The 13,926-nt window shown below is 40.9% G+C and overlaps 1 protein-coding gene across 3 annotated transcripts in view; it reads left to right on the forward strand.

Moving 5' to 3' along the window:
- Window positions 1–13,311, forward strand: part of LOC145493831 (mediator of RNA polymerase II transcription subunit 12-like protein) — a 34,863-nt gene extending 21,552 nt beyond the window's left edge. For all 3 annotated transcript variants that reach the window (XM_081473304.1, XM_081473305.1, XM_081473306.1), the window contains exons 27-40: window positions 487–606; window positions 2,290–2,361; window positions 2,442–2,689; window positions 3,061–3,193; window positions 3,587–3,655; window positions 4,434–4,552; window positions 4,869–4,998; window positions 5,444–5,617; window positions 7,135–7,444; window positions 7,723–8,089; window positions 9,662–10,043; window positions 10,324–10,531; window positions 11,160–11,561; window positions 12,587–13,311. In XM_081473304.1, the coding sequence (XP_081329430.1) occupies window positions 487–606; window positions 2,290–2,361; window positions 2,442–2,689; window positions 3,061–3,193; window positions 3,587–3,655; window positions 4,434–4,552; window positions 4,869–4,998; window positions 5,444–5,617; window positions 7,135–7,444; window positions 7,723–8,089; window positions 9,662–10,043; window positions 10,324–10,531; window positions 11,160–11,561; window positions 12,587–12,777 (2,925 nt within the window). In that variant the 3' untranslated portion in view covers window positions 12,778–13,311. The remainder of the gene's footprint in view (window positions 1–486; window positions 607–2,289; window positions 2,362–2,441; window positions 2,690–3,060; window positions 3,194–3,586; window positions 3,656–4,433; window positions 4,553–4,868; window positions 4,999–5,443; window positions 5,618–7,134; window positions 7,445–7,722; window positions 8,090–9,661; window positions 10,044–10,323; window positions 10,532–11,159; window positions 11,562–12,586) is intronic.
- The last annotated feature ends 615 nt before the right edge of the window (window positions 13,312–13,926 follow it).

The following is a 13,926-nucleotide window of genomic DNA, read 5'->3' on the forward strand; positions in this document are numbered from 1 at the left end:
TCTCGTTCGAGATGACCATAGTTAATAGAGAGGAATGGTTATGAAACCCGAGGAATCTCTTTTTTTGTAGGTTTCTGTTCGCTTTTTTGACCTTGACCGTACGTAAAACACAATAGTTGTTTACTCCATACTGAGGAACTGACCAGTAGAAACGTTGTGGTTACGTAATTCATGCATAGTGTATGAGCGCAAAACAAAAGATTGTGCACGGTCGTGGACCTTCTTCCAACATAAATCTTGGCATCCTTATTTGCTCCTTTGATGTTTGCCGGGCTTCATAAGCAGTCCGCTCTATTAACTATGAGATGACTAACCCTGAGAAACTATCACCTATCGGATCAACTAACCCTGAGAAACGTGGGAGTACTCGTAGTCTAACTATAGGATCTCTGTAGATCAGGCATTGAACATCTCTCAGAGTCTCTGTGGCGCGACGGACGAAGACAGACTGAAGTTTGCTCAGGTTTTTTTACGTTCCTCCCTCAGGCGAGAAAGTTGCTGCATCTGATTTGTTATCCAGCCGGTGTCCCATCATCCATTGGGGGCCTCATTGCTAACAGCAATGATATGGAAACAGTGCATGAAGCTGCTAGCAGAATACTCCAGGTCAGTGGTCTAGACGTCAAATTTTCTTGGTTGTATGAGATAATTCCTGTTAATCTACAGTAGGACCCCGATAATTCGAACTCGGTTATTTCGAATTCCCCGTTGTTTTGAACTCAAAACCATTTCCCTTGGATTTTCCCTTCAGTCATTTACTATCGGCTCTTTCGAACTCCCGCTATTTCGAACTATTTTTCGTTTTTCTTGAGAGTTCGAAGCAGCGGGTTTCAACTGTGTCAGAAGTCATTTCTCTGTGATGTACAAGAATTGCTAAATTGCCTTTAAATGGATTGAAATCTTAAAGCAATACAGTGAAACCCCGCCTTACGACCACCCCGTTAATACGACCACCTCGCTATTACGGCCACTTTATTCTGGCCCGAAAAAAAGCTCAGTCAGTCATTTTCCTATTTAAAGAACCCCTTTGATACCAGCATCCCGTTAATACGACCAATTTTCCATGGCCCGAAGGTGGTCTTATTAACGGGGTTCCACTGTAGTTCGTTGAAATGGAAAACTACCAGAGAGGTAACAACGCACCAAAAAGCTACAATAGTGATTGAGTAAGGCGGATTGGGAATGGGAAACTTGATTATTTAGACTAATGTTTTCAAAGTGCGTCATCTGTGACTGTCAAAAAGCTACAATAATAGTCATTGAGTGAGGCAGATTGGGAATGGGAAATTTGATTATTTAGACTGTTTTCAAAGTGCGTCATCTGCGACGAAAGCTGCGTATGTTTCTTCACCGCAACCTCAATAACTTAGCACCATGAGGTCGTTCATAACATTCAAATACCGATAACTTTCCTCTGAAAGAGTGCATGTATTAACATTTTCCGAAAACGTGGTGCGCTCCTTTCAAGTTTTATGTTTGCTGTATCGGGATGAGTTTTATTATGGTGCGATTATTGCGATTACTGTAAACACATAATTTGTACGCTATGAGTGGGAGCTTCCCAAGGTTTTTCCTGTGAATATAAAGTCAGTTACAAGTTACTCGGCCCACCTCTGTAACATGTTTTAAGGCTAACCAAGCCAGGAGCACATTATGATCGGTACACATGTATACACCTGGGCGGAGAAAGCAATTATTTCATGAGCCCGCGTAGAATACGACGTGATGAATAACAAACGAGCTCATCTCTTATCGAGCAGTGAAGGGCGAATGGAATAACCGTTTTGTTAAATTCTTCTTAAATGATAAATGGACTTTGATGACGCGGACTTGTCAGTTTGATCCAGACAAAGTGATAGTATGAAAAGCTAACAAAATTTGTCGCGTATGATTCATTTTGTGAGTTGAACGAAGCATGCGAGAAAGGCGAGCAAGACAGGATTTTCTACTCGAAATATTTCTCGTACAATCTCTACAGAAAATCGTTCACATCTTAAATTATTTCACAGAAATGATATGACAAAAAGATAACATATGACAAACGATAAAGGTTTACGGGAAGATCTGAAGAAAAGAATGCGTTTCTGATATTATAGTCCTTGTGCAAGTCAAACAAAGCGAGGGATAACTTGTTTACGGCTCGTCGACTGGCATCGTCAAAACCTTAAGACCCAATTCTTGAACACAGAATCCAACAAGTTCACTGAAGGAAATGACAAGATTCAAATGTAAGGTTCTTTTAGGCTAATGTACCTCCTACGAACTCACTTTTAATCTTGTTTTACGCAGAACTTGGATCAGTGGTCTTTGAGAAAATCGTGGCTGGAGTTGCAGCTGATGATTAAACAGGCTTCTAAAGAGGTACATTACACGTCTACTAATTTGTCAGTGAAAGTTGCCCTTTGGAATGATACTAATTGAATTCCCAAAACGTCCTCCAGGAGACCGGACCTCTTCTAGACGCAATTGCCACCAGCGCCATGAGTGTCTTCGTACAGCGGCATGACACCACCCCTTTGGCAACGGCCCATAGTAACCAAAAGTCCGTGGTGATAAAAGGGCCAGAGTGGCTAGTTGCTCCTTTAATTTCTAAACTGTCCAACTCGGTACAAGGCCGCCTACTAAAAGCTGCTGGAGAAGTACTGGACACGAAACAGTGGTGGAAGGAGCACTCTGCAAAGTCATCTGTGTAAGAAATTAAATTACAAGGATTGTTCTCTCTTCATTGGATAGCCGCGCCAAATTCGTTCATTTCACTAGCCCTTTGCGTGAAATCGTTTGGTAACATTGTTAATTTAAAAGGTAGTTCAAAAGCCTCCTGAGATGTACGCTGTCAAATGTTTTCGGGATGGGTGGAGTTCCATAATTTTTGGCTGAGTGGAAAGGGTCTTTTGGGACTGAAAGGGCTCCTAGGCAACAAGCAGATATTCTTCGGGTACCGACAGCAGATTTGATATAACAGATCTTGAACATCTAGCTGATAAGAGCGTTAATTTACCAACAAGGAAGCAACAATTTCTAAGACTGGCACTGTAACCATTGTATTCTTATTCCTTTCAGGCCAACCCTGGTTCATACGCAGCCGTTCCTGTCATTGGTACTTGCATGTCTGAAGGGACAAGAAGACCAGAGGGAAGGACTTCTATCGTCAATACACCGTCAGCTAACTCAGCTACTGGCCGCTCCTGCCGAGGTTTGCAGCCCGACCTGTCCCGAGACATTTTAATCTCATTGCTGTTTCTGTTTCGGCGGTTTTGCACCCTTGGATGTTGTTGCCAAGTAACCATGTACTCGTGTGCTTGTGTACGTGTCGCGCGTGTACATAGGTGTGTGCGTGTATTTCCATCCATTCGAGCTGTGAGAGATGTTGGAATAGGTTGGCATCTAAAGTACCTTGCCTCCTTATTGCATCTACTGTGAAAGTGAAAGTGTCCTTTCAGAAAAAAATCGACCCTAAAGCTGTTGCGCAGTTCTTTTTTTTTTTTAAACAATAACATTTATGATATTTCTGGCTTTACTTAATAATTACTTGATAGACTGCGTAGCACATCTAACGGTGAACGTTGTTTGTCGTATTTTCATACAGGAGAGATGTCCGGTGGATTTAAAAAGCAAAGAGGTTCTGCAAGAGGCTTTGCACTTGCGAATTAGCCTGGTTAGTTTGGTCATTCTTTTGCATGAGAAAAAATAAAATAACGTAAAGCAAAATAAAAACCAAATGGTATGAAAAACGGTCCAGAATGGATAGTTAGGACAGGATAGTTCTGAAAGTTTTACTTTCTTTGCTTCGTACACATTCTACCTTGACGGAATTTGTTTTAACTTAAAACTTAAGTGTGGAGATATTCAAATCCTTTTTTCTCGTGGCCTGCCAGTCTTTATTTATCTTGTCAAGTAGAAATACTCGTGCAAGTTAGGAAATAACAAAGGGTTGTAACGCTGTTTGACTGGTCCATCACAACGAAAAGTAATAAACCAATAGACCAATTTCGATAGATTAAAATTCACCCTAAAGCAATAGACCTCAATACGAGGCTTCGGAGGGTTTATTCCCCTGAGCCTCTTACTGAGGTCTATTGTGTTAGGCTGAATTTTAATATATCGAAATTGGTCTATTAGAACCAGAACTCTAACGAAGACATGCAACCGGTGATAATTGCTGGGAAATACAGGTAAATCAAATAGTTACCAATGGTTTAAGCTGTGCTCCTGATTACATGAGAACACAGCATGTTTACTCTGACTGGGTAGATTGGACTGGACTGGACTGGATTATTATTTTGCACTATGTACACTGTCAAAATTGCTACATGCAACAGCAACAACAACAAAAAAAATAAAATGAAATAAACAAAACCAAATTATGATGTTCGCAGTGACCAACTAAGCTGTATGCGGAATACCAGTTATTTCGAGGTATGTTTTCTTCACAGCTTGGTGCCATGTTTGACACGATTCAGCGCAGCACTCAACTGTCAAGTGACTGGGCCACGCTTTTGTTCCAGCTTGTAAGTTCTGGAACAATCACCGCTGACTCACTGCCTACAAAAAAGTAAGTCACATTTCTTCATAATTTAATTGGTCAATCGACAATGGGAATGGAAGGCTAACTTACCCTTAAAGTTAATTTTCACTAACGGCATAGACACAAGTATGAGCATAACTTATAAGGATATGACAAGCCGGTGTGGATAACATCGACACTTTTTAATTACATAGTCACAATGACAAACGAACCCACTACTTCTTGTTGTGTTTACGGAACCAGGAATCGCCATGACGTAAGCATTACAATAAGCACAACAGCAACGAACAGTTGGACTGTTTTAAATCGTTGCTTTTAATCAAGTTCACTGCTTTTCTTGCAGGGAGTTATTGACAAATGTACTGGATATGGTGTCAGTACTGATCAGCGTTGTTTCTAACACGGAGTCAACTCATGGACAGTCAGCTGAGGAGAGCCGGAAAGCGGCCTTCACTCTTTTCAAAAAGCTTAAGGTGTGTTCGTCCTTTTTTTGAGCCTGAACTTGACAACACTTAACCTGAACGATGATATAAGAGGATTTATGTACAAACCCAAACTAAGAAAAAAAAAAAAAAAGACAAGAAGCCCGAGGTCGGTCGCTATTTGCACCCTTTTCAGACGCTATGTTAATTATATATTGTGTGACAAGGCGTTAATGATGCTGGAGTCGTTTTGGGGAATCTTCGCTACTTAAATTTTTGCCAGACCCGTACGCAAGTTTTGTGTACCCTTTAAAAGAAGCCATATAATGATCACTTCATGTAACGAACGAATTGCACCAGTAGTATTTTCTTATACTATTGCGTTAGAAGGCTTGCTTTGTAACGTGCTTTGAATTTCCTTTGCGAGCATCCTTCAGTTACTTGCTATTAGGAGATTATGCATGCTAACGAGAGACAAATTCTTCTTTTTTTCCAGCGTGAGCTTGCTGGAAAAAGCACTGTTGACATCATGCAGCAGTGTAAGCAGCTCTTGCCCCTTCCTCCCCTCTCACATAACGTCTTTACTGTCTCGCCGGTCAAAGAGACACCTGGGAACCCCGGACAGAATGCCGCAGACAAGCTCCCTCCTGGGGGTGGAAGTAGTAGCCAGGTATATTTCTGTTATAGAGTTATATTTGTTTTTCAGTTGCAAACACGATTGATCATCACTTGTATAGACACGATTAGTGTTACATTCTGATCTTCTAATTCGTTTTTGTTATTAGGAAATTATTTTAAGTCTTCTATTGGCGTGGGGGTGATTTCGTACATGTACTGTACGTCGAATAGTTTGACGATCATGGTACAGTTATGCAAAGTGCCCTACGAAAAGTAAATGACAGAAATAATGGCATAACACGTCTCCCAAAAGCAATGAAAGAATAACTGTTGGGAATGAGCAGCTCAAACCCGCAGAATCACAGAATCCACTCAATCGTTACAAGCGGGGCAGGGCTTTGTTTCAAACCACTAATTAGCCAGCGCAGATGAAAACAGAACAGTGGAAAGACGTCCGAGATTTCACATCGGGTTTAACATGTCGAATCTCTGCTTTATTTCTCTCACGAGTGACATTATTCGATCTTTTTTCTAGTCGTTGTCGTTTCTTCACTTTCCCTTTTTCAATATTGCATTTTTAACTTGGAAACTCCAAGTTGTAGGTATGGATGGGAGATTCACTCGGTCCTTCCATCGCTCCTACGATTCTTGTTAGACTTTTTGCCAAACTGCTCACCGAGTGAGTAATTTAGGTTTAAAATACGTCTGGATGGTAAGAAAGGGCTAATGCAAACGAGAAATGGAAAAAGGAAAACTTGTATTTGATTTCTCTGAGTTTTAGGAAGAAAACGTCTGAACAATAGAAATTTATTACGAATGTTTGCAACCGACCTTTTGAAATCTGAGTAAGTGACGCAAATTGCGTTATAAGTGTAATAATAATAACGCATAACGTAACGCATACAGCGTGGGGAATGTCACGTTTTTTAATACGAAATCTTTATTGATACAAAATTAAGTTTAACTTAGTTTTCGTTTTAATTAAAGGGAGTGAATAATTTACTTGTACGTCCTGGTGCCGCAGGACAGAGATGGCCAGGGATTTTATTACTCGGTCACGCGCCTAATTCTAACTTAGCGAAGTTAGCATTGATGATCAGATAGAAGCGTACTTTCTTTGTGGTAACCTGTCGGACTAGGATGACTTCATGCATGTTTTAAATCGTGTCACACTCTCCTTAATCATTTTCTTACTGTTGCCTTGACAAACCCAGCGGGCGTTAACTTCATTTATCGCCTCTCCAGCTCGATAGATCATTTCATGTCATTGCTTGTTTATACGCCTAATTAGCCTTGATATATAAGCTGTCCATTTGTTTTGATCTAACTACATGACTCTGAAATAGAGCCAAAATGTTTCAATTTTTTCCATTGTAATGAACCAAACCTTGGTTTTCAACAGTGTTTACAATCCTCGGACTCGTCTTGTTTATGTTACTAGCCCGATATATAAATGATACATGACCTACCGCTCAGAAACTCAGTTCAGTGGCATCAAAATTGCCCCAGTTTACAGATGACCTATTTGCTAAGTTGAGTGGCTCATAGCCACTTTGATCTTTTATTCAGGGCTTACAAATTACTGGCAAACAAAGAATCAGTGCGTGGGACCTCATGGAGGGGTACAAAAACCCATCACCCCTGTCATGGGCGTGGTTCGGTGCCGTCCGGATTGAGCGTAAACCATTGAGGTACGAGCAGGATTTTCGAAGACTACTGCACCATACGCACCCGAGGCGGCGTCCCCTTAGTTACTTCCTTAGTCCTGCCCCTGACAAGGAGGACGAGCATGACGAGGAAGAAGATAGAACGGAAACAGAGGCTGCAGTGGGGGAGAGAGCCAGCCAACCGTCCACTCCTCAGACGCCAGCTGATAAAGGTATGAGTGTTTTGGAAATAGTGACATGCATAAATCGAAGATGGATGCATGCATGCATTAAGGATTTTTCAAAAGATAACGTGCCATACACGCGTGGTAGTCATGCGCGGCACATAAGTGGTACTGTTTTTCCGAACATCTGTGAAGATACACTCATTTGGAGCACTAGTGCTTGTTTAACAAATACCTTGAGGGTTCCGTTCTTCGGAATTTCAATCGAGACGACGCTAGCTGTGTTAGAAAATCATTTCCAACTTGTTTATCTTGTCTCATCACAGGCGCTGTACCTTTGATTGCTGCACCAATTGCTGTTAACATGCCCTCAGTTCTCAACGTGCAGCCCAATCTTACCACGAACCAGGTACCTGTACCAGATAGCAAACAGACCAAGCCCAAGACAACCAAGCAACGGAAGCGTCCTCCTAAACCTTCTAGTCAAGCCATGCAAAAGAAGATGCAAATGCTACAGCAGCAGCAGCAGCAGCAACAACAACAACAACAACAACAACAGCAGCAGCAGTATTTACCGAGTCAGCAGCCTACAATGATGTTCGGTCAATCCACACAGCAGCAGCAACAACAGCCTTTCTTTCAGCAGGCTCCGCAGCAGAGAGGTTTGCAACCAGGCTTGCAACCTCAAGCGCAGCAAAGGTGAGTGGTAATTGCACGCTGAATGTTGATCAAGTACAAACTGTAACAGTTTTCTTCCTTAACTTATCCTGGACACTCCTGCGCACTTGGCATCTGGAATTGGGTAAATTGTGTATAATTTGATGATGTTCAATGGAGATAAGAGTTGCTCTTGTGCCTCTCAATCTAAAATCAAGGTATTACCCTCGGCGAGAAGGCAAGCAGAATCACAGCAGAGTAGAAGATATTAGCAAATACAATCCAATTGACTTGTCGCACATCTTAGCCAGTTTCAACTTTTTGCTTAGTTGGTGAGCAGTGCGAAGTATGGCGAGTGGAAAGGAAGGCGAGAGATTTGCTTTCACAGCATCTGTGCTATTGTCTCGAATAAAAAAAATAATAATAAAAGAAATGGTTTCTTTCTTAAATAAAAATCGATAAATCAATAATCACTTTATTAAAACTGCTAGGCTAAATGGGGGCACTATAAATCGAGAAACAAATATTGTAAATAGAACTAAAAACTTGTAAAAGATCTCAACTGGTTGGAGGCTGACCAATTGGTTATTCACAACGCATAGGGAAGTTAAATTTGGTACCACCGAACACAAATCCATCCAGTGGCAGGAATAAGGATTTGAACCCGAGACTTCTGGAATACAAATCCAGCGCCTTAAGGTGGCTGGACACAGTTTTTGATACCTGTGTTTCATTCACCTTTTTCTCTAAAACCCTTGATCCCTCGGTCGTCAAAAATGGTAGCAAGCAAGTTAACAACACAAACTTTGGTTTTTTGATGGTTAAGCTGACGTATGTGTCGTTTCCATGGCAACATGAGTAAATATAAACAGGCCTTTAAAATCGGTTTTGTTTATTTGTAGAAAATCTAGTCATTAGATTTTCTTTATAATTTGCATGCAACAAGCTTGTAACGATTCTCACAAGTTAACACCATTTTTCTAATTAACAGAGAGATCTTTAATTATCCCTTGTTGCAGGTTCACTGGAACATCTAGAATTTCCTTTGTTAAAGTTCAATTATTTTCAATGCACCAGTTACTTATTTCCTAAAGTATTTTCGTGCCAAATTTCGTGAAATTCTAATGAGTGGTTCTCGAGAAATAGGCGTATTTCCGAGAGTGCAATTTTTCATTCAATCGCAATTTTTTGACTTACTACGCATGCGCTGCATTTAACTGGGTTCTTTCGGTAACAAAGAAAAAGCTGAGAATTGCTGGGTTCTTTGTATCGTTACCTTTTCTAACATATCTTTGTAATAAAAGACTGGAGCCATCAATACACTGTGTTCAATTATTGAGAAAAATAGCACAGATAGTGCGGGTGTTGAGTGAATAAAATGATCGCTCTATTGACGGCATGTTTGTTTTTTGCAATCCTTGTGCGTGCGCTAAATTGCATCAGCAAAAGCACGCGCGAAAACTGTGTTCGGTCACCTTAACCATTAAACCACGCCGTCTCCGCTTCCTCAAAGGCGCCTCCTCAAAGCCCCCTCAAACTCTTTTTCCTAAAGAAATTTAGCCAGGCTGGAGATTTGTTATTGTTATTAAATGGGCCTCTGTTAATCCCAAGGTTGGCAAACCCCACTGGTCCGAGTCCGTTAACTGATCTGCGGTCCATGCTAGTTTCGCACACTTCGCAGAACCCACTCCCTCATCAGGCGCAATGTACCACTCCATCGCCAACCCAACACATCCTACAAATGATGAGACGAAAACAAGTGCAGCAACAACAGCAACCGCAGCAGCAACAGCAGCAACAACAACAACAACAGCAGCAACAGCAAACTCAAACTTTACAGCAAGCTATGCATTTCATATCTCAAAACCCCCTTCTCAAACAGCAGTTGCAGTTAGGGCAAACACAAATGACACAACAACAGCAGCAGCAGCCGCAACAACAACAGCAACAGACGAGTCAACAGCTAAGGCATTTACCACAGGCTAACCAGGTAGGAGAGAAATTTACATGTACTCTTAACCCAAGGTTAAGCACCAGACCTCAATTAATCTGTTCCTACTAAAAGGCATCATCGATTTGAGAGTTCGTTGTTTGGGCTACGAGTCGATTAATTCGTCGGAGTGTAGTGACAAAGAATAAAGTCTAACTCATTTACAAGGAACTTCGAGATCTATGAAGTTATCTTTTCAAAACAACCTAACGCACCTTTTACATTTGGTGAATGCGAAGTGCAGTGGCGGCCATTCTTCTTTTTTGTCTTTTTTCTCTAGCTTCAGGTAACGCAAGGTGCAGCTCAGATCCACCCCAACCAACAATACACATTCCCTCAAGCCCAGCGCCCCCAGACTCTCTCTATAGGTAGGACCCAGATCACAACTCGACCCAATCTTGTTTCCACACCTTCAACACCAATAACAATGACGCTGCCGTCATCACTTTCCGGTATGGTCACGCAACAACAGCAGACGTTCAATCAAGGTACACTTAGTATAGACAGTAACGTCCCTTTTAGCTGACGCTTCAAGCATCAGTCTTTAGAGTTGAGCAAATACAGGAATTTAGACCGTACCAGTGAAGAGTTGCGCCTGGTTTATGGTTCGGCACCGCTTTTCAAACCTGGATTGGTGCTTATGGTTTTAGATTACCTCGTTTCACGTCAATCTCTGGAAGTATCCTAACCAACCAATCAGCAAAATGAAATTAGTAAAATGAAATTTGAAAGTTGCACGCCCACTGCCTTTTGACGTTAGTGATTGACTTTCGGTAACGGTTAATCTGCACTACTTTAAAACCTCTAATTTGGTCCGTTCTTGTTTGAGTTCTTTGTGTATTATTTCGCTTGACCAATTATAAAGAACCAGCTCGCCCCTTCTGTAGCACTGTGCTTTATAATATTTTAGGACTTTTTATAACACTAATCGCTGGTGTTAACTCTAAGGCGCTAGATTCAGTCGTTTTTTGTTAGTATTAAATTTATTATTACTATTATTATTATTATTATTATTATTATTATTATTATTATTATTACTGTTGTTGTTGTTGTCGTCGTCGTCGTTGGTATTATTATTATTATATTTATTTATTTTATTGCTTCATGGCATTGTAGTATCGCAAACCCTTTCGCGGGCAATACAGCCACAGCAACAACAGACACAACAGCAGCAGCAGCAACAACAGCAACAAGTACAACAACAACAGCAACAGCACCAACAACAACAGGCGTTTTCTTTGCCTGGGCAGCGGGCTATCCAACCACAGCCGCAGCTCAACATGCAACATACGTTGCCTGTTTCATCGGGCCATGCACAGATGAACCCAGTCTCGCAAATGCAGCAAGCATTTCAACCCCAGTACCAGCAGAGCCCAGTGAATAATAGACAACAACAACAACAACAACAACAACAGAGGTTTTTACCCGCTCCGAAGCTGAAGCAACAAGTTCAGCAGCAACAAAATCGCCAGACTTCCAATGCGGAACTGTTTAGGAGACTACAAAGACAAATCTCAGGTACAGTTTTACCTGGATGTAATCTTGCTGGAACTTTCACCTTGACATAAAAGGAACAATTTTGTCTTTGTTTGGAATGTTAAGCATAAGTTACTGCCACAGAGAATCTGGTAACTATTTTGACTTTCTTGGTTATAACTTTAGAAAAGTGAATTTCATTCTACCGTAGAAAAACATTGGGTGCTTTCGACTCAAGCAAAAATTCGGAAATTTTCGTAACGGGGACAAATTGTTCAGGTAGATTAATTCCTGGGAAAAGTTCCAAAATCCGGGAATTGTCGAATATCCGAAAAGCGATCCATTTAAGTTTACCGTATACCTTCAGGGGTACCTAGCGTCCAAACGATGTAGGGCGTCCGGTTTTAGCTGTAGATATCTAAAACCCTATATCAAATTAAAGCTTACAGAGCTGGCTATCAGTCTATACCAAGAATTTTGAAATAAAATGACTTGCCGAATTTTTGACGACCACTAAATGCGAGCGCCCTAATCACCTTTTGAAAGCCACAAGTCAAAGAGAGTTTTGTCTTTTGCCAATTTATTTTTTTCCTCGGGTTTAGGACCAAAAGGGTTAAAAAAGAAAAGGTATCTGCGTTTTGCCATATTCAATTGCAGTAAAAAGTTACAGAACATTTTCGAAAGAAGATTAAAAAAATGTGAAGTGATCGTACAAAATTCGCTGTCGGAGAAAAAAATATGTCGAAATAAACAATTCTCAGACACGTTTTTGTTTTTTTGTATGTTAAACTAGCTACTGTTCAAATTTGAGGGCAAGCGAGCAAATTCCCTTTGAGCTGTAACTCTTGAAAGTGTCTGCTTTGATCATGACTAAAACAGCACACGAGTACATACGAGTAACATACGAGTTCTTACGAGTACATACGAGTACATACGAGCACGAACGAAAGACAAAGAAATGTGAGTCACGGATTGGGGCACAACCTTCAGATGCTCCAAACTACTGAGCTACAGGGAGACGGGGGTAGAATTACCTATTCAATTCATGATATTTTTCTTCTTCTTAGGTGGTCAATTTACGCAAACTGCCGACATAACTCTCCAAAGACAGATGTCGGCTCCAGATATTGGGCTTCAGAGACAGGACATTGCCCAGTTTACTCGACAGTTGTCTACCCCAGCGCCACAGGACCTAGCACAGCAGGCCCAACAACAGCAGTACACTGCAAACCCTCAGTATCAAACACCACAGTTCTAAAGGCCTCAGGAAGGTTAATAGTGTCACTGTAAGATATGTGTAGCTTGACCTCTGAACACGTACCACGGTTATAGAGGGACTTGGTGTTGAAGCAAAATTCAAATTCCCTATAGTGTTCTCGTAAGATAGATTACAGCGCTATGTGAGAGAATTTGTATTGAACTTCAAGATTTGCTGCGTTGTGCTCTTTACTTACTTTTCTCAGTTTATTTTGTTTTGAGGAAGTTGTGTGGTTGCCTTCAAACTTTGCACTTGTCTTTGTCTGGTAGCTTGTGTTGCGCTTTCCCCGAGATCACTACCAGTTTAGTTTACGGATAACATGGCGATTATGCAGATGAAAGCAAGAATAATCTGCTTGGAAACTCGTGGTAGAAATAGAGGACACGAGAACTTAGAGATGGCTGACAACAGGTTTCAGCATTTATGCAGCACTGCTACTTTGACAGATCAATATTAACTTTCTTTTTCAGTGGATACTTTGATATCGGCATCAACCAAATACCGAAACACTGATATTACAAATTACCATGGCAAGCTCATTTACATTTAGACGCCGTTAACATTCATTTGATCACTGAAGAAGGTTATAGTATTTTAGCCGAAACGTCTATTTTTAAGATTTTTAAGTCAGTGACAACAATTTTTAAGATTTTATTATGACCTCCTGTAAAATAATACTGTTATCGCTTCAGGTGCGTATAACTCAAAAACGAGTTCGTTCAACCCCATTTTTATCATGGAACTCTAATCAAAATATCAAGATTCAAGCTTTCATTGTGGGAGCGGGTTCAGAGCCTCTTTAGATTTTCCAAAAAATAAAGACGCCTGCACCCACAGTTTTGACTTAAAAAGCAGAAGTGCTGAAAAACGCAAGAAACCGTTGTGAGCCACCTTAAGGGCCTCTTAACTCAAGCCCGGTTGATTTTTAGCCTAGCTGAATTACCGCAGAGAGTGCTAAAAATAAACGCTTTACACGACCCTGGTTGTCAATCTGCAACGGCATATGGTTTGCTTCGACCCTTACCCGGGTCAGCCTTTCTACCGGCGACCAAAAAAACTGAATAGGCCACAAAGATGGCAAACAAAAAAATCTAGAGTCAAGTATAATGTAATGGTGGGTGGTCATGATGTACAAAAAATAAGAAAAAC

This window comes from Orbicella franksi, chromosome 7, assembly GCF_964199315.1.
Source record: "Orbicella franksi chromosome 7, jaOrbFran1.1, whole genome shotgun sequence".
NCBI classification, from domain to species: domain Eukaryota; kingdom Metazoa; phylum Cnidaria; class Anthozoa; order Scleractinia; family Merulinidae; genus Orbicella; species Orbicella franksi.